General features: G+C 47.2%; 2 protein-coding genes across 3 annotated transcripts in view; both read left to right on the top strand.

The window, feature by feature from the left end:
* Nucleotides 1-8526, top strand: part of KIFAP3 (kinesin associated protein 3) — a 69411-nt gene extending 60885 nt beyond the window's left edge. For both annotated transcript variants that reach the window (XM_065648994.1, XM_065648995.1), the window contains one exon: nt 8103-8526. In XM_065648994.1, coding sequence (XP_065505066.1) covers nt 8103-8211 — 109 coding nt within the window. In that variant the 3' untranslated portion in view covers nt 8212-8526. The remainder of the gene's footprint in view (nt 1-8102) is intronic.
* Nucleotides 8527-12760: 4234 nt separating this feature from the next.
* On the top strand, nt 12761-27656 carry SCYL3 (SCY1 like pseudokinase 3). The gene is made up of 14 exons (XM_065649183.1): nt 12761-12860; nt 15335-15626; nt 16139-16324; nt 16972-17085; nt 17831-17887; nt 18654-18756; nt 19051-19162; nt 19534-19611; nt 20973-21112; nt 21311-21498; nt 21996-22167; nt 24080-24223; nt 24825-25558; nt 26942-27656. The coding sequence occupies exons 2-14, from the start codon at nt 15462-15464 to the stop codon at nt 27002-27004; spliced, it is 2256 nt and encodes a 751-aa protein (XP_065505255.1). The 5' UTR covers nt 12761-12860; nt 15335-15461; the 3' UTR covers nt 27005-27656.
* The last annotated feature ends 329 nt before the right edge of the window (nt 27657-27985 follow it).

The following is a 27985-nucleotide window of genomic DNA, read 5'->3' as shown; positions in this document are numbered from 1 at the left end:
TAATTTTAAGGAATGGATATATCTAATCAGTGGGTTTGGCCAGCTGTTGAGCCAGCAGCACAGGAGATGCTTCTGTTAGGTTTATAATGGAAAGTCAGAACCCTTGGTTTCCATTCCAGCTCTGACTGTGCACTTGACCTTTTAACAGATCCTGTACAGAATAGCTGAGAAACAGCCTGTGTGGCAGAGCTGTGAGCCTGGGTGAGGATGCCAGTGAGGTTACTCCAATGCCCTTCAAAAAACAAGACAGCTATATGAAACACCTGGACTTGCTGGTTTGCCCACCGTCAGTGTTCTGGGTTGGTTGCCTTTCTAGCAGATCAGAAATCTTTTCTTTTTCCTCTTCGAGGGGTGTTACAAAATAAGCAAAAGTCGTTTCTATTTACGTCAGTCTAATTTGAGTCTTCTCATTGCTGTAGTTTGTCACTTGCTGTCTTTAATGTCTGGGGTATTTTTTTTTCTTTCAATACTCCAATGGGAAACTGAGGTCATGGAGAAAAGGAGCAACTTGCCCAGGATCACCCAGCAGGTAACTGACAGAGCCAGAAACGGAGCCCAAGTCCCCGGCTGCTTTCGCAGAGCTGGGATGGCAAACTCAATGGTTTTCAAGCAAGACTCTCACTGAATTTGGCCGAGGAAGGCCATTTGTTTTTAGTTCAGTGCTTTATTACTATTCAGTTGGGAAATATATATATATATTTTTTTTTAAATGCTGCCTCCCCAGCAGTGAATTCTGGCATACTTATTGCTTGGTGCATAGCTGGAGCCTGGCACAGAAGACACAGTGCTCATTTCTTCCCAATTCATATTTGCATTTGTTTATAATCAAATGACAGAAACAGCCGTATTGTGCTGAGATACAACTGGACACCAAGTCCAGAAGCAACTGGAAACTAAGTAATTAAGTGCACTGAAGAAAGCTGGATCATGTGGAAGGAGAGACATTATCATATCCATAAAAGCTGTATCATGATGCACAAGGGAGGTAAATTATTATTATACCTGTGCACATTTTTTATCTTTTGAGCAGATACAGTATTACTATGTAAGGAATATTAATATTCAGTGTCAGTGTAGAGATGGATTTGTGTGCAAAGTCACAGTCCCTACCACAAAACTCCCCTCGCTTGAGCTTGAGAGATAGAAAGCAGGGGAGGGAGAGGAAGCTCCACAGATAGGGGAGAAAGAAAGTTGGGGCTGTGAGAGGCAAAATTTAAGAGACTTGTGGTTTATAGTTTAACGTCATTACCAGTAGTAGGAGAATCTACAGTTACAGACCATTATATAAAGAAACATAGTTTTTTCTAAGGCCTCTCGGTTGTGTGCTCTTTCTCCGTAACCCGTGGCTTGTGCTCTTACTCTGAAGGACAGAAAATTTATGGTCAGTGGAGCAAACCCAGAGGTAGTTGGCATGTAGAAGTAAATAGGATTATCTTCTCAATTGCTGGACTCTAAGCAAGGGGAAAAGCAACCAGTTTTAAGCCAGTTTCTGATGCTGTCCACTCTCTCATGACTGGTATTAGGAAAATGGTATCCCAGCCAGTGTTCAGCTGACAGTGTATATCAGCAGAAGGGTCAAAGAGCCCGTGGGTTTCACTCGGCTAAAGCGTGGTGGTTAGCTGGTACCTGCGAAGGATTAGCTAAATATTTCTTACCTGAAGATAATTTAAGCTGGAGATCTGTGTTTGTTCTATGGAGTTAAACATTTCCCACTTCCCCGGCTGCACCCCGTGCCTGAATCCTCAGTGTGCAGTGGGACAGGGCCGGGGTGCCCCCAGCCCCCTGCCGGCTGTATGAACCCTGGTCTCTGCGCAGAACAAACCTGCAGAGGGACGGAGCTGCATCATTCGTTAACCAATCTCCTAATTGTGCTTGCAGGACTGCAGCCTCTGCCACATCCCATACGTGATTATGCTGCCCTGCAATAGTTGTCGCAGATCTACAGGCTAGCACCTTTCATCAACACTTCAAAACCAAAAAGAACGACTGAGAGGAGAGAAAAAAATACAGACTTTGCTGCTGGCAAACTTCTGTTTTTCTTCTTGGAAAGTATTATAAACTGCAACTCTGTTTGTACAGTTTATAATGCTGTGCTTGTCTCGAGATTAGAGACTGATGCATCACTTCTATGGCTTAGGTACCTCCTGAGGGAAAAATACAGCCTTCAGGATTCATCTGAACGCAACTTTTGTCTGCTATACACAGGAACCTGATACAGCATTATAGATTACAGGGGTTTCTGGCATGAGAGGCAATATAGGATGGTAACTGTACCGTATGTTATCAATGGTGCTGTCACACATGAGTAGATTCACAGAAGGGAAGCATTAGGACTTCAAGAATGTGCTGCATGAAATTCTGAATGCCTGCCTGGAGTGAGGTGGGGGATGTTTTGAGGGTGAAGATGACAGTTTTTAGAAACTATAATATAAAGTGTATAAAGGGAGAAGGTACAGAGGAAACTCAGGAGTTGCTGTGAACTGTACTGACGTCAGGCTTCTGAAGGATGCTCAGAAACCTCCTGGTTCAAACCCTGTTCTCTGACACTCAGCAGCAGTTTTGCAAAGTTGCAGGTGCGATCGATGGCAGCAAGAAGAGATGCTGCGTGTGTAGACTGGGGCTGCATATTTATGCCTGTAAATAAACTCTTAGCAGCTCGCTTGAGCACGTGGAGAACTTCAGTGTGATTCCTTCTTTAGGTGTTAGCAGGGTTGCTGATGAGTTGAGACCTGTAAGCGGCATTTGGTCTTACCGAGGTCAGAGAACCTAGTGAATTATAAATGGATAGATCTTTTTTAGTGAAATTGATTTTATTTTTAATAAAATTATTAAATGTTTATCCTTGGTGAGGAGCTGAGAGCCTCTCAGATGTGAGGCTGGTATAAGCCTTGATACGGAATAAGGAGGGAGGATTGACAAGGTTTTAGAACAGGTTTAGGATGAAAAGAAATAGAGCTGAAATTGTGGCTCTAGTGGAAGCACTGTATGTGTTAAGCTTGGATTTTGTTTTCAGTAGGCAGTGATTTCAGAGTGCTTTGATTTTTGGGCTTCCAACCATGAAACTGATAGTCTGAAAAGGATGAAATTTTGGCTCTGAAGTGTAAGCTCCTGAACGGATATTTCACCCTCTAAGGTGAGGATTCTTCCCAGGCCACCTCTGCGTGCACAGGCAGTCACTGTCTCTTACAGCACGGTCTGGTACGATTCTCGCCACGCTACTTCATGCCTCTTTCATGAGCGTGCGGGCCTGTGTCCCAAGCTGAGTGTCTGGCTCGGATCGCTCCCAGATCCATGCATCCTACCAGGAGATTTCCAGCTGGACATCAAGGGGTTTAGTTTTGACCAAGAATCTCCCCAGTGACCCAGGACTCGCCTTTCTGAGGCCTCGCTTACGCCGGAGGAATTAGTACCCGTTTTAGAGCAACTTGTCAACAGCAGCACAAGTAACGGCGTGAACGTGAGTGCGGACAGGCTCAGGTGTCTGTCACATCAGGAAAACGGACAGAGAGCAGCTTTGCTCTGCGGTCAGTCTGCACCCAGGTGCTAATTACCCCAGTTCAGACCAAGCTCAGGGGCCTCTCTCCCTGCACCGTGCGCTCAGGAGCGGCAGAGATACCCAAAGGGGACCCCAGCAGAGGGTGGCTGGCAGGGCGCTCGCTGTCCGAGCCTGCCCGCTCCCCCAGATGGACCACAAAGCTGTGGAGTCTCTGAGGCTTTGGGCACAGGAGGGAGCTAAGGAAAAAATAAGTATTTTTGCGGACACAGTGGGATGCTGGCTGGCATCTCCTGCTGTGAGGGCGGACACGCTTGGTCTTTACATTTTGAATTACATCGTGGCACCTAGTGTCCTAGATGGGCACGTTCATTTGGATGTTATGAATCAGAGTAAGTATCAGCGAGCAGAGCTGTTAAGAAATCTCTCTTCACTCACGCACATCAGGAATGTTTTCCTCTTCAGCATGTGTTCTTCAGTTCCCCAGCAGTACAAGCAAATTGGAAAGTTCAGCTGTCATTTGGGGAAGGTCATAGATCACGCTCGCAGCCTGAGTAATCCAAGAGGTTTTAAGTATCATAGCATTTAGTTTAAAGTGAAATTTGCTCTGACAGGGGCTGGCAGACCAATAGGAAAAAGAAATATTTGTGCTTGGAGAAGTGCATGTGTAGAGACCGCGAGTATAACTGATGGCTGGAAGTGATTTCAGTCTAAAAAAAACAAATCATTAAGAGAGTGCATAGGGGTAAAATACACAGTTCATATTTTAAAGGGTCTCAAAATGAACCAGCAACTGAGGTTAGCAGTACATAGTAATTAGCTGCGCTGTTCCCTGTTTAACTCCATCGACTCCAGGCGTGGCGATAAACTTTGCACAAGAAAACAGTTGCGCTTTGACGATGCGGTTAGCAAGCGCCCATCTCTGTGCACACGCGTGCAATCTTGCAAGGTAACACTGCCTGAAATAACTTGCAGATTAAGGCAACAGCAGAAGTCATTTATCTGAGGAGTTCGTTGTGGTGTTGTGTGATCTTTATCCGCTATATGACCACAGGGATTGCACCTTCTTCTGCTAGATGAACAGGACTGAGTAACTGGAGCAAAAAATACCTATTTGGGGATGAGTATTTTTGCCTCAATGGCATGTTTATGTGTCCCCAAGTTTTTGGGAAGACAGGCTGATGCTTGCCCTGATGAGCACGGAGTTACCCTGTAGAAGCTGTATAAACAAAGCCAACAGCACGTTTTTCTTAGGAGCAAGTTTTGAAGCTGCTTGCCAGTCTAAATCTAAGAACATATGGCACAAATCACAATTTTGGGCCAACCGTTACCCAACAACTGTTTACAGCCGAAAAGCGACCATCTTTCCTGGCTCTGCCCTTCTGCTGCTCTTGGCAGAAGTGGCCAAGATTCATCAGGACTTGAGTTTTAAACCCCCGTTTCCACCTCGGTAGGTTGTGCGGGAGCTCCGGGCTGCCAGCCTCACCGGTGAGCCAGCCCTCGGTCTCCGGACGCGTGTTTGCTGGCTTGTTGTCCTGCGCCTCGGTCACCTCCTGGGTTCCACAGCCGTGCCTTCAGCCAAGAGGACAAGCTTTTTGCCACGGGCTGCCAGCACAGGCAGTCAAATAGGCAAAACTGGTCCATTTCGAGAGCGCTAATGCGTAAAAATGAAGCCAACTTTTTTCGAAGCATGGACAAGCCTTCATTTACTTAAGAGAAATATTTAGATAGGAGAGAGTGGTGATTTGATCAAGGTGTTTTAATGTGATTTTTCTGTTCCTTTCTTTTTATTTTTTTTGAACTGTCCAAAGCAGTTATCAGCCGATCCATCTCTTCCAGTTTTCTTCAGGACACTAACATATGTCTAAACCATTTGGAAATAACTGATACTCCTCAAAGTTTAAACTCTAGGGATCTTTACCTAATTACTTACACATTTATAAAAAATATATTTTAAAAAATGATTTGCTGAGAATGTGATTGAAACCATATTTTCCCTGCTCTTGTTATCAATTTAAATACATTTAAAAGTCCTTTGAATGAGAATTACCAAATTGGAAGTAGCTGGGACAGCTCTGGCTGCGGTGGTGGAGCCCCATTGCCACCTCGTGGCTCAGTGTCTTTATTACACCTCACCCCCCAAAAAACCCCGATGTTCTTTTAGGCTGTAACAGCGACCAAAACAAGTTCTTGAAACTCTGCAGCACCAAGAGAAGCCACAGTTACACTTGAGAAGAAAGTCCTGCTTCAGGACGGGTCTCTCAGGCTGCTGTATTAATATGTAATAAAACCGACTTAGCCACAACTGAGGTTGTTATAGTCACAGGAAAAAAAAATTGAAATATAAACCCAGAAAAGGGTTTTCTGTTAAAATATATTTTCATTGTAAATCAACCATGGATGTTTTAAGGATCTTTAGAAGAAAGCAATGGAATTCTTGAGTTTAAAGGTAGCCTTAAAGGGTCCTGCTTCTCTGCTCTGTTACACGTGTGTGGTATCACCGGGAACTTGTAGCACAACAAAGCTGAACTCTGCACTTCCAAATCTCACTGCACCTTCTTTTAGTAGGATACTAACTCCTCCTACTAACAGTACTGGAAGAACTCTTCTAAAGAATCGGTCTTGTCTTACGGTAGTTTTTCAACTTGTTTGTTTTCTGAACCGCCAGACAAATTGCTCGGCTTCATGCTAGGTCCTTGTTGGCTTGTTCAGGAGAGCGTCGTGCCCTGTATGCAGAAAGCTCTACCTAAGGGCAGCCCAGCTGAGGGCTGGCTGGCTGCCTCATCCCTCTGCAAACTGCAAATCACTAACAGCAGTAGAAACAAGGACCATCCTCTGACTAAGGTGAGCGCGGGGTTTGATGATTTGGGAGACAAGAATTAGATTCAAATTAACAGGATTTCTCTCAATCCCTTCTTTCAGGAGTCTTTTAAAGCTTCGGGCCTGCTACTGAGAAAGCTGTTTGTCAGGTACAAAGGAAGGACCTGGAGAAGGTGCCTCAGAGGTCACCAGCTCATTTCATAATGGGCTTGGAAAAGAGTAATAGGACTTTGGGGGGGACACAGGGAGGAATGGGTGGCCAGAGGAAGGGGTGGAGCCAGAGGCGTGCGTTCACACAGCTGTATACCACGGCTACTCTGCTGCTCTTTGCTGTGCTAAGGGGACCCATCAGCCTTTCACGTCAGCCTGATGTGTGCGAGTTGTGAGACGGGGGCAGTGCCAGTTCAAATACCGACAGATGTGGAAACAGTAAAGCACTTTCAGGGCACTGCATTTCCCAAGATACATTCGGGTGAAACTGAATTATTTTCTCTGCAGTTTGGCTTGTTGACTGCATCCCCGTCCCTCTCAGAGGACAAATCTCAGCCTCAGACCTTTTACCTTTACCTGACTATCAGAATATCCCATGGGTGAACTAGTTTCCTGAGAAACCAGGCACTAAGGATCCTTTTCTAGGACCTCACAGAGGCACAATCCAAGAGAAATGTCTCTGCCAGGACAGAGTGATGGACGTGGTCCCCCACCACTTCCGCCGAACCCTTCCAGTCCAACCCATTGAGCAGTGCCAGCTTTTTGCGGAGCCAGGGCCTGGGGCCCATCCATTGTACATCTTGTGGATGGGTCATTCTTTCCCAGCCTTGACTCTTGCATAACCCATGTTCCACATGTGTAATTGGCAGTAATGAGGTTCAGCTTTTCCCCACTCCAAAAGCACTTTGGTTCTTTGTGTTTTGACAGTCTTCAGAGGGGAGGTTCAACTCCTTTCAATGCATCTTTAGTCAGACAATAAATCAGAATCCTTTTCCATTTGTCTTTCTACTGAAGTGGAAGTTAAGAAGTGACATAGCTATGAATAGGCAGTAATCCGGTGTCTTGGGCAATGTTCATTTTTCCTTTACCTCCTGCATGAGAGTCATTGTTGAGCATGAAATATGTACCACTTTTCCCTATGCAGTTCTTGTGCTATAGGATCTAATTCATTGCTGTGGGACTTGCTGTTCTAGATGAAAAATGAATTATTCTGTCTCATTAGTACATAGCCTTTCAGTAGAGGATGAATTATTTCTGCCATTTGGCTGCCAATCTTGTACCTCACCAGAAACACTGTCTTCTGCTGAACTATATTGCTGTGCCAGATATTCTCACTTTCTTATTTCTAGCTGTATTTTCCCAGGGGCTTCGGAAACGTACTGAAGGAAGGACACAAGATGACTCGGAGGGGCTGTGTGGGGCAGGGTTACCAGCGGGCTTTGCCAGAAGCCTCCTTGAAGCCTTTCCCGAAAGACACATTAATGTACCGATAAACCGAGTCACAGAAGTGAAGTCCTTCACCAATAAATCCATACAAGGATAGAAGAGACGACTTCTGTCTCTTCTGGGATTTCTGTCAGACCTGAAAGCCTTTCCTCGATAGAAGTCATGTTGACTTTGCAGCATTTCTTTGCCCACCAAGGGAGGAAGAGATGGAGCAGTGCTGGCTAGAAGAGGGAGATGGCTTGCAAAGTCGCCTCACAAAATTACCTCTGTAGCAGGAAGAGTCGGAGACACCACCACTGTACCTCCCCTACCAAACAGAAACCTACAGCTTCTCTCTCTTCTCTTTTTGTAGCATGGGAGTTGATGGCTTTGGTCAATCACCGGGGGTTCCTGGCCGCCCAGCGACTGCGTATGGATACCGCCCCGATGAACCGTACTACTACAGCTACGGAGCGCGATAGAACAGCCGGCTCTGTGCTCCAGGGCGCTGCCACCCGCCCTGCAGGAACCAGCGTGTGCGCGGCCGCCAGTAGATCTTTCCCTCGGTAATGCATGATTGTCCCACACGGGTCCATCGCTATGTATCCTTTGGTGTGTGTAGCTGCAGATAAACCGTTCTGGGTCCAGTGTTTCAGTGTTTACTCCTTGGTTGCTCTTTGTCATTTTTGTACAGTATTTGTTCTGTGACTTGAAAGGAAGAATTTGAAAGCTACTGGACGGGAAAGCATAACCTTATGTATATTAAGCTGCTAATTTAATTTCTATTAAATATAAAAACCTGTGTGGTCAGTGGTGGTGAATGTGTTTCTAACCCATGTTTCATTTGTTTTACAAGGCATTTAAGAAGAATGCTCCAAAAAGTGTGTTTTACATGGGACGGTTCCCTCTCGCACTTAAGTAACAGGAACACTGTTAAACTCCAGCACCTCCTGGCTCTGCCCTGACACATAATTACTGAAGTCCAGCTCTGGCTCTGAAGCCTTTAAGAATGGAAAGATGGCACAGGTTCACTCCCCTGGAGCTTCAAACATTTGCAATCTAATTTAAATGCTTGAAAACACAATTAGAAACTACACTACCAAAGAATACTTTTACCATAGTATTTAAAGGGTTGTGTGGGCTGCGAGAAGACAGCCACATCCTGAGGACTAGCAAGAGGAAAAAACCCCGTAGCTTGGTTCAGAATCTAGATACAGAGCCTTTCCCCGCAACGTCCCCATCCCAAAATGCAAATGCTGATACTGTTGTACTAAAACAGCAGCCGGTAATCCTGTAAGCGATGTCTGTGCTGGGAAGGTGATCCTCAAAGGCAGGGCGGTGTTGGGGAAGTTGACAGACTATTAGTCTTACACTTGAAGAATATTTTTGAAATCAAGATTGTTTTCAAACCTTGCTTGATCTTTTGGAAGTGTGCAGGTACTCTTTTATGCACCGTTGCTCACTACTGCATGACTGGGAACTATTCTAAAATTAGCCATGGTATTTCTTACCAGTTTCCAGCCTGCTCCCTGTGCTGGCTTCATGTTCGTGGCTTCACGTACTGGAGGTAGGTGGAAGAACAGCATTGCTGAGATTACCTAGTATTTTTAAAAATAATTTCCTATACCATTTGTAACAAATTCTTATGCAGTTTCTTAGAAAATGTAAGATCTTGCTAGAAACACTACAGAAAACGTGAATTAAACTAATGGGTTTCCAGTGTCGTACCTTTCTTTCCGTTAGTCTGAGCCCACACTCTATCTGCCCAGCAGTTGTGCCACGTTTAGTCAAAAGCGCTCAGATATTTTTATAGTTAGAGCTATGAGAGAAATTACCCAAAGTGCATATTCAGACACAGGCTTTTCTTTGGAGACTGGTGCTCGCTCATCAGGCTTTTCCAGAAAATTAGTGTGAAGTTATTTAAAGCAGTTGCCTTTCTCATGGAATGTGATTTTGGGGGGGAAAAAAAAAAATGAAGTGGGTCCTTGGAGTATATGCAAACTATCAATGAAACTGAAGGAGCCTTTAATTGGAAGCTTCAGGTTAACGAGGAACTATAGTTGAGCTTCAGCAAACGGGTGGGTGTCTGTAATTGTAATACAGTTGGGACCATGCTGAGAATAAATGGCAGTGGAAAAATCTCTGGCTGCATTTTTAGTATTCAATGTTAGGAGTTTATGAGAAAAGAATAAAAGATCAAGTATTTGTAGCTTTGCCTGGCAGCGGCTAAGAGAAGAACATCATTTATCTGCAAGCAGAGCTTGGTAAAAATTACTCAGCACTTAGTAGCCTGAGGACAGAGCCTGCTAGCCAGGATGAAAACCAGCTGTGCCACTGCACTCTCCAAGGCAGGAGAGGGGCTGGTTTTCCCCTTAATTACAGTTCCCGAGCCAGAAAGGGGAAAAAAGATACGAGCACATAGACTTTTCAATCTATATCACGTTTCCTGTGGGTGTCAGAGGGACACTGGAGAGTCTGACCTGTAGGGTGGCTTTTTAATTATCTGTATTTATGGATTCAGTCCCTGAGTACTGTATCCTGCGTAAGATGGGGCGAGGAGGGACCTGCTTTCTTTTAGCAACTTCTACAACTTGTGTCCTTTCCTCCTTTTCCCGGTTTCTCTCCCTGACTTTGTGTAGCTCCTCTTTTCTTTCCCTACAGCAGCAATCTCTGACCATCCCAGGAGTATCCACTTTCCCAATCTGTTGCTAATTAATTAATGAGTTTGGTTACGCAGGTGTTTTAGATATAATTAGGCTGTAAAGTTAACAGCACAATGAAAAAAGCGTAGGCTGAAAGTTCATATGTCTGTTAGTGATTATTCAGGCTTTCTGCAGATGTACAGTGTAATTTCATTGAGCTTTCTATGTAATGCAGCAGACTAAGATCTCGTTTTAAATTATTATGTGTACCACACTCGTACTCAGGAGCTTACTAGGGGAAATGAGGGTGGGGAAAGGCAAAAGTAAAACAAATATCCTCAGCCTACACAGCTTATGAAGGACCCGATTGAAAGACTTAAATCTCGGTGTGCGCGTGGGGCTGTCTGATAACAGTTTAACATGTGCGTTTCATTCTCAAGTAAGACTGCCGTGATTCTGTTTACTTTAATCCGCTCTGCATTAAATGAAACAGGAACAAGATGTATCTCCTGGAATAAGCAGGACAAGCTCTGTTTAGATACAAGAGATTTCAAGCCTCTCTGGCAGGTTCTTTAATAGAATTCCTGTAATACGCCACTGGTGAGCTCAGCCGTCAACTTTTTATGGGAAAAGGCTGAGGATCAGTACAGCCTTCATTCCTCCTGTGACCGTCCTCAAGGAAAATAACACGGCGAGGAATCCCCACGGTTCACCTTATTTTGCACTTTGTGGCCCAGGGTCTTTTGCCGTGACTGTTTGTCCCATTTGCACCAAAGGCTTCAGATCTTTCCTACCTTGGAAGAGGGCGGTGGCGCATCTAAACTTCATTTTTAGTTTCTGTTCCTGTGTGCGTTATGTCAGCCCCTAATATAGGACATAACTTCACCTCGCATGCTACGTGGGACCCGTTCTACTTTCTTGCACCCTCTTCCTCCCATCTGCTTTATTTAAAAAGACCCAGATCATCCCTCTCCCAGAGGAGCGGGCTCCCAGCGCTCGGCCCCGCTGTTAACCCTGACTTTAGATCCTTCCCAGTGCACTGTGGTGGAGAAAATCCTCTCTCTGAGGGTCCCTTTTTGTGTCAGATCCCCGGGGCTCTGTGGTGCTGAGGGACCCCAGCGTGCAGGAGCCACAGGCCAGCAGCCCCAGGTCCCCGGGCGCTGGAAGGGGGAACAAAGTGTATTGCTAAAGAATATACTCTGCCAAGTTCGCGTTTGACAGCGTGAAATTTAACGCTGGGTGATCTGGTGGAGTTGAGTTGCTAAAGAGAACTGAGGATTTAGCGCAGCTTAGAGCACCTTTGTTAAAAACGCTGCCGGTGGGTCTTCGGCTAGCCGAGGGCAGGGTGCGGGCGCGCTGCTCGCGGCCTCGCCCTCAGAACCACCCGGCGAACCACGTCCCGACCGGGATAACGGCGCGTGAGCACCCGGACCTCGCGCCGCACCGCAGAGTTCCTTTCAGCGTTCCTTCTGCCGGCCAAAATACGCGAAACCTCTCCCCAGAGTCACTTTACTCCGCAGCACGGAGCGCAATTAGTTTTAATGGCATTAGGAGGAAAGGCCGAGGAGCTGGGGCTCTTGAGCTGGAGGAGACTGAGGGGCGACCTCATCAATGTTTATAAATACAGAAAGGGTGGGTGTCAGGAGGATGGAGCCAGGCTGTTCTCAGTGACAACCAACGGTAAGACAAGGGGTAATGGGTTCAAGCTGGAACACAAGAGGTTCCACTTAAATATGAGAAGAAACTTCTTCACAGTGAGGGTGACGGAACACTGGAACAGGCTGCCCAGGGAGGTTGTGGAGTCTCCTTCTCTGCAGACATCCCAACCCGCCTGGACACCTTCCTGTGTAACCTCATCTGGGTGTTCCTGCTCCGGCGGGGGGATTGCACTGGATGAGCTTTCGAGGTCCCTTCCAACCCCTGACATTCTGTGGTTCTGTGATTCAATACATCTCCTAACGATGCGGGAGTCGCGGCACCAAAGCCAGCGCGCGGAGACGTGTCGGACAGACGCGCCGCCTGGCGGGGGGGTCGCCCCGTGTCTGGGGAGGCCGCCGCGCCCGGGCTGGGCTGCGGGCCGGGCCGGGCTGGGCTGGGCTGAGCTGCGGGCTGGGCTGCGGGCCGGGCTGGGCTGGGCTGGGCCGGGCTGGGCTGCGGGCCGGGCCGGGCCGGGCTGGGCTGGGCTGCGGGCCGGGCCGCCGTCCCCATCGCCGAGGGCCTGCGGGAGCCCTGCCAAGCACGGCTTGCCCACAACCAAAATGGCCGCCGGCGCTTCGCGGGCCGCGCCCCCGCGCAAGATGGCCGCCCGCTCTCACTAGACCGGCCCGCCCGCCCGCCAGGGGGCGCGCAAAGCAAGGCGGCGGCGCTCTGGCCGCACGGCTCGAAGGTGCGCTGCTGCCGGAAGCACCAGGCGGCGGCTGCGCTGCGAGGGCGGGAGCGGCCGGCGGGGCCGAGGCGGCAGCTGCCCCCTCCCGGGCCGGCGGCAGCAGGTGCGGCGGGAACGGGCGGGGGGAGCGGCGGCGGCGGCCGGTAACGGGGAGCGGCGGCGCTGATGGCGGCGGCGAGCGGGGCTGCCCGGGGCTCTGCTCCCCCAGCTCCCCGGGCGCTGCTGCGGCCTCGCTGCTGCCGGGGCCTCGGGCCCGGCCCTGCCCGCCCTCCGTGCGGGGCCGGTAACGGCAGCTGGGCCGTGCGGCCGAAAAGGCAAATCCCGCCCGGGTGACCGTGCGTGTCGTGAGTGCTGCGGGCGGCAGGCTCGTCACCCGCGAGCCCTCCGTGTTCACCCCGCGTTCGTGCGCCGTGCCCGGGGCGGAACTGCCCTGGGGAAGGCGCCAGCAGCCCCGCGGCCGTTCCGGGGAGGCGGTTCGGTCGGTCGCTTCCCGCCCGCGTTGCAGCCTCTGCTCGCACCGGGTCCCCGCCGGACGCCGCGGTTGGTGCTGGGAGACCTGGGCCTTTGCGGGCAAAGCTCCGTCACCTCCGACAGCGGCTTCCAGAGGCTCTGCTGGGAGAGGTGGGAGCTCGCTGCCCGTGTTTCGGGTGGGTGCCGTGGATGTGCGGTGTCATCGCCCCACAAAGCAGCTAAACTGAAATTCCAACTCCGTTATCGTGTATGGTCACAAACCCGCATTCTTCTTAACAGTCCCCCTGGCTTTCCCTGCTGGGCTCCTCTCCGTCTCGGGGTGCGCTGTGTGTTACATCTGATGTTTGTGTTTACTATTTATTGAAAAGATATTAAAAGGTTATAATGTGGGCAATGTTCTCAACTCACAAAGCGTAGTTATGGGACTGTTTATTTTAGCATTGGAAGAATTCTCTGGGCTTTAGCCACATCTTTGCAAATGCTAGAGTTTACCGGCTGGAGTTTCAATAGCCAACATGTTTTGGAGAAGAAAACCAAGCGCTAGAAGCTGACGTGTTCCTGAAAAGTGCGGCTCGTGGTTCCGCAGGTGCCGTTGCCGCCCGGTTGCTGGAAGCTGCTCGCTCGAAGGAGCTTTGTGTTTGATGTGTGAGCTGCTGCGCCCCTCCCGAGAGGGGTTACCCAGAGCGGGGGACGCTTGTTTGGAGCCGGTTGTGGTGCGGTGGCACTCGAGGAGACGGCAGGTGCTTGTGTGACTCTGACGTTACAGCGTTTCTGAACTGCGGGTGTCCCTGAAGCCACGTTTGTAGGTGGCTAATATGCCCGTGTGTATTTGGAGGAACGTGAAGCACTGGCTCAGCTCAGATACTTTCAGCTGTTCTGTGCAAAATCTGACTGAAAAAAGTTAGAGCAGAGCAATGCTGAGACGAGCAGAGAATGCAGATAAATGCCCTCAGCTGTGCCCAGGAGGAGCAGCCGGTGCCATTGCTCACAGGTGTGACGGTGAAGGTGAGGTGAGCCAGGGCAGGGGCTGTAATGTGTTCTGGTTCCCATACCTAATGTGTTTAGAGATCATTCCTCCCAGCAAGAAGCACAGCCGGAGTTGGACCTGCCTGTTTGTTACAGAACAGTTTGCTAGCAAAGGTGATTAAATGAGCTGTGAGCAAGGGTTTGTATGAAGTCTGTATAAAGGGCAGCATTCTGCTCCTTCCCAGTGCTGGTGGGTTGTGCAATTAGCATATTTCCGTTTAATAAAAACATCAGATCATAACATGTTTAAATATAGGGCACTTTGCGGAAAAAGGGGGGCAATGATTTAGATAACTAATTCTTAACCGAAGCAGTGAAAAGAAGCCAGGAAACCATAACAGACCAGCTGGGAGACCCCATGTTTTTTTCCTGCTGAAGCCTCGGGTCACAGCTGGAAAAAAACACCATAAAGTGATTCTCTAGTTGCAAAAAATGCTTGGGGGTGGGCAACTTTTCATCCCCACTTTTTGTGAAGATTGAGTTTTTGGTCTCTCCTTCTCATTACTAAAGATTGTTTGCTAACTTCTGTACACAGACCGGTATTCAGGGTCTCGCCTGTAGCCTGTGATCACAAGCCTGATGACAGAGCATGTGCTCGGTCAGTGCTTTCTGAAAGAGCCTCTGCAATCGGCGTGTTTGTTTTCCCGGTTTTGTTTGTGAGGAAGCAGCACAAAAAGTCTGTGTCAGCCTCTTGCTGACAGGCTGTGGGAGGAAGGCAGGGCTGGCGGGCGGACGGAGCGTTTGTCAGATGCAGAGAAGGTGGTCGGGGGGCAGCGTGCTGCTGGAGGACCTTACTGACCACAGCGTCACTGACATCCTCTGAGTGTGGACAACTGAGGAATGGCTGCTCAGAAGAGCCGGGGCTCCTTGTGCCCTAAGACGGTGGCAGTCACAGTTCTTAACTGATTATTTGCTTTAATCTGAATTAAATCTCTGTGTGACTGGGGCTATCGGTGAATCCTGGTTTTGGTGGGATATTTGGTTTGCTTTACAATGGATGGGGATTTCATTCTTGTTCCTCAATTGAAGGAGAGGATACTGGCAGGAGGAGGTTTTTCATGGCCATCTTGTGCTTTGCAGAAAATGCTCTGAAGGCAAACTGGACAGTGCCTACCAGAACTGAATCTGTCTGAAAAAAACCCTCCTCCACCCAAAGGCCTGTTTGTCGTCAAGAGGGAACCTCTGCAACCGCTGAACTCTGCAAGTGATGGGCTCGGAGAGCAGCGCTTTAAAGAGCTACGCACTAGAAGAGCTGCCGTTCACACTGCCATCTGGACACACCGTTTATCCGGCCGTGCTGCAGGATGGCAAACTTGCTTCGGTCTTTGTGTACAAGCGAGAGAATGAAGATAAGGTTAATAAAGCTGCCAAGGTACTGTAGAGAGCGCGCCTGGGACAGACTTGTCACCGCTGTCCTTCCTTTTTCTTGGAGGGGTGGGAATCAGTTAATGGGGGTCAAACTTTTGGGGAATAAGGGCAGGAGAAAAGGTCAAAGGCTGCAAACCGCCACCGGGCCGGGGAAAAGGGGGTTGGCAGCTGTGAAGCTCGTTGTGCGCTGCGCCATGCAGGCAGCGGTGGGAAGCGACGTTCCGATCGCAATACCTGCGTTACCGCGCAGGGTACTGGTCTCCTCCTGCAGATCTAAGCCAGGGTCTTTCTAGGGTGGATCCTACCCAAAATACTGTGTTTATTCTGTGTAACACTTGGTATCTAGATGTATTTTTAAAAGTTCTGCAGTGAGTGAGTGAGTGAGTGTGCTTGGTGAGGAGCAGGGCTGGGCTGTCTAAATTCCAGGAGAAAACACGTCTAAAAGCACAAGGCTAAGCTCTGCAGCCAAAAGAGATGCCTTGGATGAGATTTAACAGATGTCTTTGTTTCTGGAAGCACCTGAAGACCTTGCGCCACCCTTGCCTTCTGCGCTTCCTCTCCTGTACTGTGGAGGCAAATGGGATCCACCTGGTTACAGAACGTGTGAAGCCTTTGGAGATGGTCCTGGAGACGCTTGCTTCTGCAGAAATCTGCGCAGGGATCTACGATGTGTTGCTGGCGCTCATCTTCCTCCACGACAGGGTAGGTACCACCAGCGGCAGGCTTTGGTGGGAAGCAGATGAAATGTGCCAGGAGAGGGTTGTACCTGGGCTTGGCTGGATGACTGTCTCATTCCTGATTCCTCAAAACAGACAGACCCACAGCCCACAGTTCTTTTAGGCTGAAACTGCTAAAATCATTGGCTGCCTGGCAGGAGGAAGGGTAATGGAAAATGCTGTGGGTTTTCGAAGCAAGGGAGCAGTTCTCCATTCGTGAATTGACATCTGCTTGCAGTGCTTCTTACTTTGCTTGGCCTTGGCATTTATTTACAGCTGCTGCCACATGTCAGAGATCGGTGTCACCGCTCCCCGGTTTTGGCACTAAGTGTCTGTCCAGGACTGCAGTTAAATCCCAGCTCAGACTGTAGCTTTTGGGCTTTGCGTTGATACTCGGAGGCCTTCTCTGGATTTACAGCTGCATTGCAAGGGCTGTGACAGTCAGAGCTTTGTCTGCTCTACAACCCCAGCCCTTCTGCCTGACACCTGCGAGTCACCTAGAAAATCCTGAAGGACCTTTAGAACCATGCGCTTTGGGGCAGTTTTCCTTGAGCTCCTCACAGCACCGATTAAGATTTTACGTCTTCATCTATCCCCGAATCTTCTATCCTTTTTTTTTTTTTTATGTTTTAGGGAAACCTAACGCATAACAATGTCTGTTTGTCATCTGTGTTTGTAAGCGAGGATGGGCACTGGAAGCTGGGAGGAATGGAAACAGTCTGTAACTTCAACGAAGCCACCCCCGAGGTAAGAGCCAAGCACAGTGTACCCCAGGCCGGCCAAAGCTGCTCGTCTGTGGATGCGACGGCCCAAGTCCTTCCAGTTATTTGAATTTACTATTAAGTGCACTGGGCTCATTTCCAGCACTGACCTGGATCTTTCTTCTGAGGACACCATAACTACAAACTGCAACATCTACGCAAACATAAACTAATTCCCCTTTAGCCAAAAAGCAGCTACTTTTCCAAGGGAGACCACGGGCTGGAGGGTAGGTTAGGACTGAGAAGAGTGAGAAATCTTTACTCCTCTGGACTAATTTAAAAACAAACTAAAAAGAAAACGCTTTTGTGTAAGGCAGGAAGATCCAGATTGAAGTAAATCAGTAATAAAAATAATTTAAGTGACTCCTTAGGTTTTGCTGCTGGCATCTTCTTTGCTTGTGACTGGTCTTGGCAGAAGAATTCCTGGTTTGATTTCTGCTGCATGCTGTGCAGAGTCACTACTGCAGCCTGGCACTGTGTCGAAAATGTATATTGCCTTTTCTCCCAGAGGATCCACAGATCCTTCACGAACTGTACAGGGTGTCCCTGGCATGTGTCACCTTTCAGAAGGGATCAGGCAGAGGCACAACTGGTGTGTGTGGTAGTGCACAACAATGCAAAGAGCACGGCAGTAAAACCTGACTGCTAAAGCTCGTGAAATCCTTTCCCCATCCAGATTGATCAAATATTGCAATTGAAGCAGCTCATTGTCTCTTCTCTTCTCCTTCCAGTTCCTCTGTCATGTCAAGTCGGTACGAGACCAGTCGTGCATCCCTTGCGAGGAGATGGTGAGTAACATCACTTGCTGGAAGAACTTCTTGCTGGCAACAAATAAAAAGTGCGATGTTTGGGATATAGTTTTCATTTGCATGTTTTCTTTCTTTATGTCTGAATGCGAGGAAGTGAGTATTGGGCAATACATGAGGTTTACTCTCCCTGTTTTTTCCCTCTTCCTTCCCATCGCTGGTTTGGGCACGGTGTTGGGCACAGAGGAGTGAAATTCCGAATGAGGAGTGGTGGGACAGCAGGTTGTCATAATATTTTTCAAATACTTTGTGTAGCAGCTTTAATGCTTGTAAATCACCAAAGCTTTGCAAAAATTACAGAGTAGTTGCTGAGACTGCTCGGATCGCTGTGGTCACACGGTTGGGTAGCTCTCACCTATACCACCTTTTTTTTTTTTTCCACTTGTTAGTCACCTCCTATCTCTTAAGAATCCGAGGAGCTGCTGATCTTAAAGGAGAGCGCTCACTTTCTCTCTAATTAACACCCGTTTCCATAGAAATGCTGGAAGTTGTTGACTTGCAGTTGCTGTGTGCATTCACGCGGGAGTTGTTTCGTCCTGATGTAGTCGCTCTTGTGGGTTATAAATTCCCTAGTGGAGGTTTTTTTAGCATAATATTCTACTTGTAGAGTACTTAATGGAGCTTTGTGTTATAAAAAGACTCCAAGAGTGTGTATGGTGGGGGAGGAATAGAGATTCATGGAAACTATCAAGTATTTCACAAACTCCTGCTTTGCTGATCTTTTGGGGGTTTTTTTGGCTTTTCTCAGTCTGCGGATTTCAAAATTCTGCCCAACAGCCACGGGCACGCGAGGGATGCCTACGCGTTTGGAACAATGGTTGAAAATCTCCTGACGGTCCTAAATGATCAGGGTGAGGAATGACACGTGTTTATTTTGCTGTTGCCCGGCCTCTGTAGTTTATTCCTTGCTTGTGCCAACTGAGCTGCTGCCTTGGAGGACTGTGGTACTCCTTGGTGTCCTGATAGCCAGGAAGCCCGGGGAGAGAAATAGAAATGCGATTTTCCTTTTCCTTAGGGACATCTATGACCAATTTTGCTACTAAATAGAGCTTCTAAAAATAAGTTTTTGGGAGGGTGGAGGACTCCTGAACATAGTTTCTTCAATGTTGAGAGAGAAATCTAACCGTAGGTCCTCTGGCTTTCAGTTTCAGCAGATATTCTCTCCAGCTTTCAGCAAACCTTGCACTGCACGCTGCTGAATCCAGATCCAAAGTGTCGCCCGCCACTGTCCAGCTTACTGTCTCACGAGTTCTTCAGGTAAGGAAAGGAATATCCTGCCCGTCTTGGTACTGCTTGTTTCTGTGTTGCAAATGTGTTAATTCCATGAAGGAGTGTTACTTATTGGATGGGAAGCGCAGACTTAATCCCTGCCTCTTACAGGGATCTTTGACAAAGAGATTCCTTAAATTAAGAAATCATTATCAGCCTTCCAGAGGAGGTGCTGAGCCAGCAGCGTGACACAAGCATGTCCCTTGGTCACACAGGCGTTCTTGGTCCACTGGCATTTGACTCGTATCCATCTGTCTAGTTCTTTGCTAAACGAAGGACGGAGATTTGCAGTCTCTTAGTTGTGGGTGGTTGAAGCATCAATAATGATCACGCTTGACAGCCTATGTTTTTGTGCTTAGGAATGATTTTCTGGAAGTTGTGAATTTTCTAAAGACTTTAACTCTAAAGTCTGAGGAGGAAAAAACTGAATTTTTCAAGTAAGTGAAAGAACTATAATCTGGAAGCTTCTTATTTCAGAAATACTTGTGCCAAATGGCACTGGGAGGACGTGGGGAGGCTGGTGGCCAGAGAGGTTGTTCCTCAGGTGCCAGATTTTGATTGCTTTGGCAGGACATTGTTTGCCCTGTAATATTTTGAGTATTCCAGCCAAAGTAATGATCACATCAAAGAGGAAAGTCTTCACTGCTTCCTTTCCCAGGGTCTGCTCAAGCTCCAGTGAGCAGCCTGTCCTTGCTGGAGCTGTCCCAGGGTCCTGCTGCTTCACACAAGGGTTGTCTGCCTGCCTAGTTCCAAAATACTCAGAAATATCAGAGAGATTCTTTTAATGAGCTGGGAAAAAAAGAATCTTTCCCTTGCCTCATTCTCAGAAATAGCTTTATTTTAGATGCAACTTTGCAAAAAAGGGAAATGTAGCACCAGGCACCTCTTTGAGGCTGAAAATTTTTCCCATTTAGGCAGAACTTGTAAACTGCTAATGAGAGAGTTTTCAATGAGATGTTGGGTGAATTAATCTCCTTGGTGCCAGCCCTGTCTGGATGAAGCTGTTGTCTGTAATGGTTGACTCCGCTGCACTAGTGCAGCATCCGCAGGGAATCCTATTGTCATGGTCCCCAAGAAGTTCTCTCTTAAGGGAAGCTTCCATGTAGTCATAGGATTATCTGGGCCTGAAAAGGGGAGAAGCTGAGTTTTTATTTCTTTTTCCATATAAAAGAGCCTGGTTGTTCTTACCAAGCTATTTTCCTGCCTCTTTTATACTTCTGTGGTCACTGCCAGCTTTAACACTAGTTTGATTTCACTAGTTTGAGACTTAAGTGGAGGAAAGAAGAGGAGAAAGGGATCTTAGCAGGAGCATTTGGAAACGTTACCTCTGTAACAGCAGCATCTGCTGAGGGAGGGAACAAATACTTTGCTTACAGATATGGCAGTGTTGCCCCTTTATCAGGCAGAGGGGCTTTCAGAACATTTGCACTATTGCTCTTAGTCTCCTCCAAGCCTAGAGAAAAGCAGTAACTGTTACCGATATTTTTAAATTGAAAATCCTATAAAGAACAACAGTTGCATAGAATCAAACTCCGTGACTAAAATGAATGAATTTAATTAAATGAATTTTATGGGGTGTGTCTCTGGCTCCCATTGTGTGTTTTCTTTGCCCGAAAGCCTCAGGCAGGAGCAGAGCCTTGTCCTTCTAGGTTAGAGAGCACACAGAGCGAGAGGCTGCGATGGAACAGTCTCTAAGAGACAAGGCAGACACAAAAAGAAGGGAAAGCCATATGAAGGGAAGCAGTCGCAAATGCATGGAAGGCTGCCTTGATAGTAATTGCTCTCTCCTGGAATGCAGATTCCTGCTGGACAGGGTGGCCGGCTTGTCAGAGGAGCTGATAGCATCACGGCTGGTGCCTCTTCTACTCAATCAGCTCGTGTTTGCAGAACCTGTAGCTGTCAAGAGTTTTCTTCCTCATCTGCTGGGTCCAAAGAAAGGTGACCTTTAAACACTTTCTCTTTTCACAATTACTACTGACAGATTTGGAATTAATTCAGAGTGGTTGTTCCATTGAATCAAGGGAATAGTGGTGATTTTTTTAATCAGAACAAGTACTGTGAGGTACAGTGATGGTTTCTTGGGGAAGCTGTCTCTCGTTGAAGCAGCCTTGTCTCCTTTTCACCCCTCTTCCCTAGAGCAAACTGGAGAAAGCCAGACCAGCTGCCTCCTCTCGCCAGCCTTGTTCCAGACACACGTCATTCCTGTGCTGCTGAAGCTGTTTGAGGTTCATGAGGAGCACGTCCGAATGGTGCTGCTGTCTCACATCCATGCCTACGCAGAACTGTTCTCTCGTGAGGAGCTGAAAAACATCATATTGCCACAGGTTAAGGACAGCAAAACGACAGGCGGTATACCCTAGAACATGGGATTGCTACTGCTTGGGGTGGTTCTTAGCCTAAAGTTAGGATCTCATAGTGGTCAGACAGTTTGCAACCTCCGTTCTAGGCAAGCCCTAAGCCTTCCACCCCATCCTGCTCTGGAGTACTGGTTTTGTTAAACCTGGCGCCCTCTGTCACACACACCACTTGTGCCGATACCTGTCGGCCTTGACTGGCAGCCTCACAAGAGCCTGTGTTTGCGTTTCACACTGCAGCTGTCAAGAACAGAAGGTGCCTGGCGTCAGGATCCAGCGCTCAGCAAGCACTGGGATCAGCCACCCTCTTTAGCTTATAAAACAAAGCGGAAGGTGATTTTATGCTACGGAATAGTGTCCAGTGTTTACCAAGAGCTGTGGGAGATCATAGAAATGAAGTGTGCTGCAAATATTAACATTTAAAGGGGAAATAAGTGAAAAAACACAATTTTCTGTTCTTGGTGTAGGTATTGCTGGGCCTTCGAGATACCAGTGACTCTATTGTTGCGATAACGCTGCACAGCTTAGCAGTTCTCGTCTCCTTGCTTGGACCTGAAGTAGTTGTAGGTGGAGAAAGAACGAAGATTTTCAAAAGCTCTGCGCCAAGTTTCATGAAAACTGCTGATCTCTCCCCAGAAGGTAAATTATATGGTCAGAGTACTCTTGGGATTCTTGCTCATTCTGTTCAAGCAATTTAGGCAGAATTTCTTGGATTATTAGTCTGCTGTTGACAGGTTAATTGGAAAAAACAAACAAACCAAAACAAAAAAGAAACAAAAAACCAAACACAAACAAACAAACACCAACCCACCAAAAAACCTAATTTGCAGCTAAACTTGAATTCTAAATTCGGTGCTGTTTGCAGACACAAAATTGGTATCATAAAAAGAGTTATATAAAAGTATTTTAAATGTAGGAAATATAAGGAAAAAATTTAAATCCCTTCATTTAAGAATCTCTGTAAGTAAAGGAGAGATTGTTAAGTGTATGTGTTTTTCTTTGGTGGAAAAAATATATACTGCCCTTCTAAAGGACTTACGTGTTTATCCAGATAGTTGCTTAATATTCCCTCTATCCTTCAAGTTTTTAAAAATAGTAAATCTCATCCTCTTCCCCCAATTTCTATTCATAGATTGGAAAAGGAATACGAACTTCCCTATTCTCTCAGCTCTCAGGAGGCTTTTCATCTAATCCATGTCAAGACAGTAGTCCCTGCACCTGCTAGATAACTTGGAACCAAGTGTACTAAAGGAAAACTTTTCTGGATATTCAAACTAAGAATGCTTATAACTGGAGGGAAGAATCGGCATTCGTTCTACTTTAGACACATAGATACCAAATGAAATGCGTGATAGAGATACATTTAAGTATAAATGTTTTCTTCCTGATGATGTGTGTACTGACAGCTACCACCCTTTATTAAAAATCTGTGGATGGCTCATTGCATTATTTTCTTTACATTATTTTAGTAGACTACAGTACATAAACCCCTTTTAATTGCATGCTAAAACCAGGTTTATTTTTCAGAATATATTTAAAATTGGACATGATTTAACTATTGACAAACAACAAAAAAAACACCTTTGTGCTCAACAGTGAGCAATGACCTGCAAAAAACAGTGTTAGAGGCCGAGCACATGAGTCTTAATAAGGTGTTTGCTGAAGGCCCTAAAAGGATGTACTTTATCATGGGCGGTTTGGGGAGGGAGTGGGTTCTGGGTGTTACCTGCAGTCCTTCCCAGGGCACAGGCTGGGCCAGTCTCCCTGGCTGGGAGCACAGATGAGGCAGATGGGGGCAGCTGCAGCGCTGGCCCAAGCTGTGCTGTTCTGGGGTGGTGGCAACAGGGCCTCACCCAGCCAGGGCTGGTGAATCACCGCCACAAATCCTAGAAATGACCTGGAACTAGGTGCTTGCTGAGCTATGGTCACTGGCCCAGTGAAACAACGCTGCCTCGTGCAGCTTCCAAGCGTGGTCTTTACTGTCACCCACCCCACCTCACATGGGGTGTGACAGGAGGGAGGCTGTCACAGCCTGCAGGGCTGAGGCTCTTGTTCCTGAGCTGTTTTGCTCATGCCCAGGCATTAAGTTTGCGTAAGTCGCCTGAGTTTGCTTATGCTTGGAATTGTTGTGACTGTCAGTGCTGGGCTTTTGTATGAGGCAGCTAACGGAGGGTTTGTGATGCCATACAGTACAGAAATTGGGGGTTTGAGTCCAGCCAGGTGGCAGTCACCTTTTTTTTTTTTTCGGTATCTGTTCTGATCATAATCAGTTTGTTCATTGTGTATTTCTTGAAAGAATGTTACAGCAGAAACTGGCCATTTATGGTTGCCCAAACTGTGTCCTGGAAAGAGCTGCAGGTGGCAGGAACAGAGGAGTGCAGGGTTATGTTCAGATCAAGAGGCGCAGCTGTTGGATTGCCGTGCCAATCTTTGTTCTGTATTGCATGGCCATATTGTAAATAAGAATGTTCCAATGCTATGGGCAGTTTCAACTAAGACTGACAACACACCTTGTGGACTTGATGTCCTTTCTTTTCTTTTATCCCTGCAGACTCCCCCAGTCACGTTGTAAGCAATCAGAGAAATCAAACCTCTCGGCCCCTGAAGAATAATTCTAGCATGTTCCCCATCTCTGGAAATGTACCTCTCAAGAAGCTTTCTGTGCGACAAGACAATCCAGTGGCTTTAAAGACAGGTACAACTTTGCCCTAGCTCTTCCTCTTTAGAAATCAAGTGTCTTACAAATGAAATGTTGCTTGAAAATATGTTGATTTTCTCCACGTGCTGATCTGAAAGAGCTACAGTGAACCAATGAAGGTAACAGTGAAGGAACAAGAGTGTGACCCTTGCCGTTCTAGGGAATAGTTATTTGGGAATCTGATCTACACAGACTGCTGGCTGGCAAGCCTTGAATTTGTGTTTCTTTATGGCAGGGTCTCTGCTGTGCTTTTTTTAGCCCTCCCACAGCGTGGCAGATACTCTAGATTTATAGGTCAGCTCATCTCTGGCCTCAGCTGCCTAAGTTCACTTCCATGGCCGCCTTTTGGTCACCTATTGCTTATCAGCAGTCAGTTTTTATTGCCCCACAGCTTTGAGATGACTACCTCTTTGAGATGAATACCTGGGTGGCCGTGCTTTCTAATACGGGGAGCTCAGCACCGAAGCATCTTTCCAGTCAGCATTACTGGCTTATTTCCACGCCAGGTGCTACCTGTGATGTCAAGGAGTTTTAGACACAGTTCTGTATCAACACTTGCTCTCTTGAAATGAGTATGTAACACCTTTGCCTTCCACAGGAGAGCAAGACACTCAGTCCCCCCTGAATGGAATTTGTGAAAGCGCAAATATGCTAGGGAGCAGCAAGAGCACCGTGACTACCTCCAAAAAGTCAGAAGAGTGGCCAGACTGGAGCGAGCCAGAGGAGACAGACACTGAGAAAACTGTGAACATTCAAATTCAGCCCCGAGAGCCGCGGGGCAGCATGGGACCTTATTTTGCTGAACGTGATGTAGATGAGAAGCCTTGGGATGACTTTGAGCCCAGCAGCCCTAGTCCTGAACTATCCTCAGGAAACTGCCTCACTGTGACACAAGCTGATGCAGTTGAAATGCCGAGGCCTCTGCCAGGCACCCACCAGCTGAGCAAAGAATTCAAAAGCCTCAGTCTGAGTCCCCCCACAAAGTCTTGCCCTGGGAACAGCTGGAGCAAGAACAAGTGGGACCACCAGGAGCAACTGGGAGAAACTGTGCTGCCAAAAACCACCTTTCAGGAAAGGCTGAAGTCTTCATTGGAGTCTGGCCTAGGAGAAGAATTCACAATCAAAGTGAAGAGGAAACCCATGCAAGATCCTGAACTGGACTGGTTTGCTGACATGATCCCAGACATTAAACCTTCTTCAGCTCTCTTGATTTTACCTGAAGCAAGGACAGAAGCAGTTGTTCCCAGTCACTCCGGTGCAGTATCTAGGAGAGAAGGTGCCTCCCAGAATATGCTGTTTTCATCCAAATTTGCAGCAGCTGATATTATTGAGGTAAGAGGCTACAGGCAGTGGGGTTTAAATGACTGCATGCTTGAGACGATCTTAACACGTGTACATCACACCTCGCACTGTTGTAGCACCAGCTGGCCCCTTAGTCAGATAGTGGATAACGTGGAAGTATCTGCGGCATCTGACTGTATGGTTGAGTCTTTACCTGGGAATACAAAATGCTGAGCTCTGAGTGATGCATCTTATCGGTGGGCTGTTACTGCAACAGCAAGACAGCTCTGCTAAGAACCAGTGAAGGAATGGACTTAACTTGTATGCTACTAAAGGCCCTAAGTTTTAACTCCTGCTTTTAATTTGTGTTGCTGTATCCTGGATGCAGGGACCTTACACAACGTTTAGGGAGAGTCCTGGTTCGTCAGACAGGTAGAACAAGGCTGGATCCTGTCATCTGAACATGTGCAGCCCCAGGCTCAAACAGGAGGGAGCTTTCCAAGCACAGGGGATGCTCAGGACTCAGTATTGCTCCTGGCTCTTCTAGGAAGCCCTAACAGCACTGTAAATAAAGGATGGACCAAAAAGCCAGAACCTCTGGATGGCACAGAGTAAAGCTTTTTTGGTTGCTTTGTTTTCATGAAGGAAAACTGAGACACTTCTCCACTTCAGGGAACCAGGGGGGTTGTAAAACTGTTTTTTAAGTAAGCAGGTAAATCCCTCTAGCCTCATCAGTGAGACTCCTTCCCTTTCAGCAGAGGGGAGGAGGCAGCTCTCTCAGCACTGCCCCCTGAGCTGGTGACTCCCTTGGGGAACAAGTGTTGACTTGAAGTTGTTTTTGCTAATTCAGCCTCAAGAGAGCTATGGCAGGGGTAGGAGGTAGCATGGGGAGAAGAGCCCTGGGTGTAAACTGAAGTCGTTTATGACATTTGAAAATGGCACACTTGATTTTTAAGAAGCACTGTTTTGGTATCAACCTCATTTTAGTGGGGGGAATCACTGTAGTGCAGTCTATGTTGTGGAGCAGTAGAAGAGCTGTGGCACTGGACAGGTGAGATCAAACTCAGTGTCAGAATAGAACAGAACAACAGCTGTTTCCCAGGGGAAAGGAATAATCTAGTTTATGGCATCCTGTTCTTAATGGGAAGTAGATTTGGTGCATCAGTTCCTGCTTTTAGGAAAAAAATACAAGAATCTCCCTGTTGCTTTGCCCTTTTGTCTTTAAGGTGTTTCCTTTTGTAGTTAGAAGTTCTTTAAGACAGAGCTGCAAATACTGGCCCTTCATTTTTGGTCTTTAAGAGAAGCTTTTGACATTCTGGATGAATGTTTCTTGCCATGGCAAGCTGCACAGGCTACTGCCTGGCTCCTGTGGCTGGGCTGAGCACAGAAGTACAGTACACATGCCTTAATATTGATAATTTTATGTAATTCCAGGCTGAAGCTGCTGGCTGGGGTGAAGAGGAGGAGCTGAACTGGGAAGATGATGCTAACTGGTAATGGGACTGCAAGAGACAAAGGCAATCGGTGGTGTGTTGGATTCTGTAAGAGAAGATGCTGCTTCCCCAATATGATGGATAAAGTACCTCAGCACTGCTTTTACCAGAAGGCAGGCACTTGCTGCAGCAGCCAGCCAGATCCCACGGGGCCTGACCTCTCGCAGTGGATGCTCCTTTCCCGTCTGTGCCAAAAACTGCAGGGGTGAGGCCTGCACTCGAGCAATAGGCCCAGCTGTGGTGCATGCCACTGCTACCGGAGAGAGGAACAGCACGATTGGGGTGTTCGTGCCGACGTGCTACTGGAGGCCAAGAGTGGTGTAAGCGATTGCTCCAGAACTCACCCCTGCTCTGAAAAACTGATGATAATAAATGAAAGTCACACTGAGTTCCTTGGTTAATGTGCCTTTTTCTTTTTTTTGAGGAAAGTAAAGCCCTTAGAAATGGCTCCTTTGAACTTTTTAGCTAAGAGATGCTTTTAAGATGAATGTACAGTTTACTCAACTTATTTATTTCTGTTTATATAGTTCTGTCAGTGGATGGCACAAGAGGTGCTAGGAGCTGTGCAGTGAAGGACCAGTGAACACAAACTGCTTAAGCAACGCATTCTTTCTGCTCTTAACTGTGACCAATAAAGATTATTTTTAAAAGATGACCCTAGCGTGGAGTGGAACCAGCAGCAGAGGTATGTCTAGAGAACAGTATAAAGCCTTGAACTGTTATTCTTGAGTGTATTTTAAAATTAAGATAAAAACACCTACTGCCTAGTGACCTGTATGTGACGGGAGCAAAAGTAACCGTTACTTTTACAACAGATTCAAACATCTTAATATTGAAAATACAGTCTGGTGAAATGTTTATCATTATACAGTAGCTTAGAAGGGCAAGCTATACGTTGATAATATACAAAATGACAGCTCAGATGCATATAGCGTCCATTAAAATATGTCAGTCCTTCCAGCCAGTTAATATGAAAGAGAGGCCA

Source organism: Caloenas nicobarica, chromosome 20 (assembly GCF_036013445.1).
Source record: "Caloenas nicobarica isolate bCalNic1 chromosome 20, bCalNic1.hap1, whole genome shotgun sequence".
NCBI lineage: Eukaryota > Metazoa > Chordata > Aves > Columbiformes > Columbidae > Caloenas > Caloenas nicobarica.
Note: the sequence above shows the minus strand (reverse complement) of the source record. Positions and strands in the feature narration are given on the sequence as shown.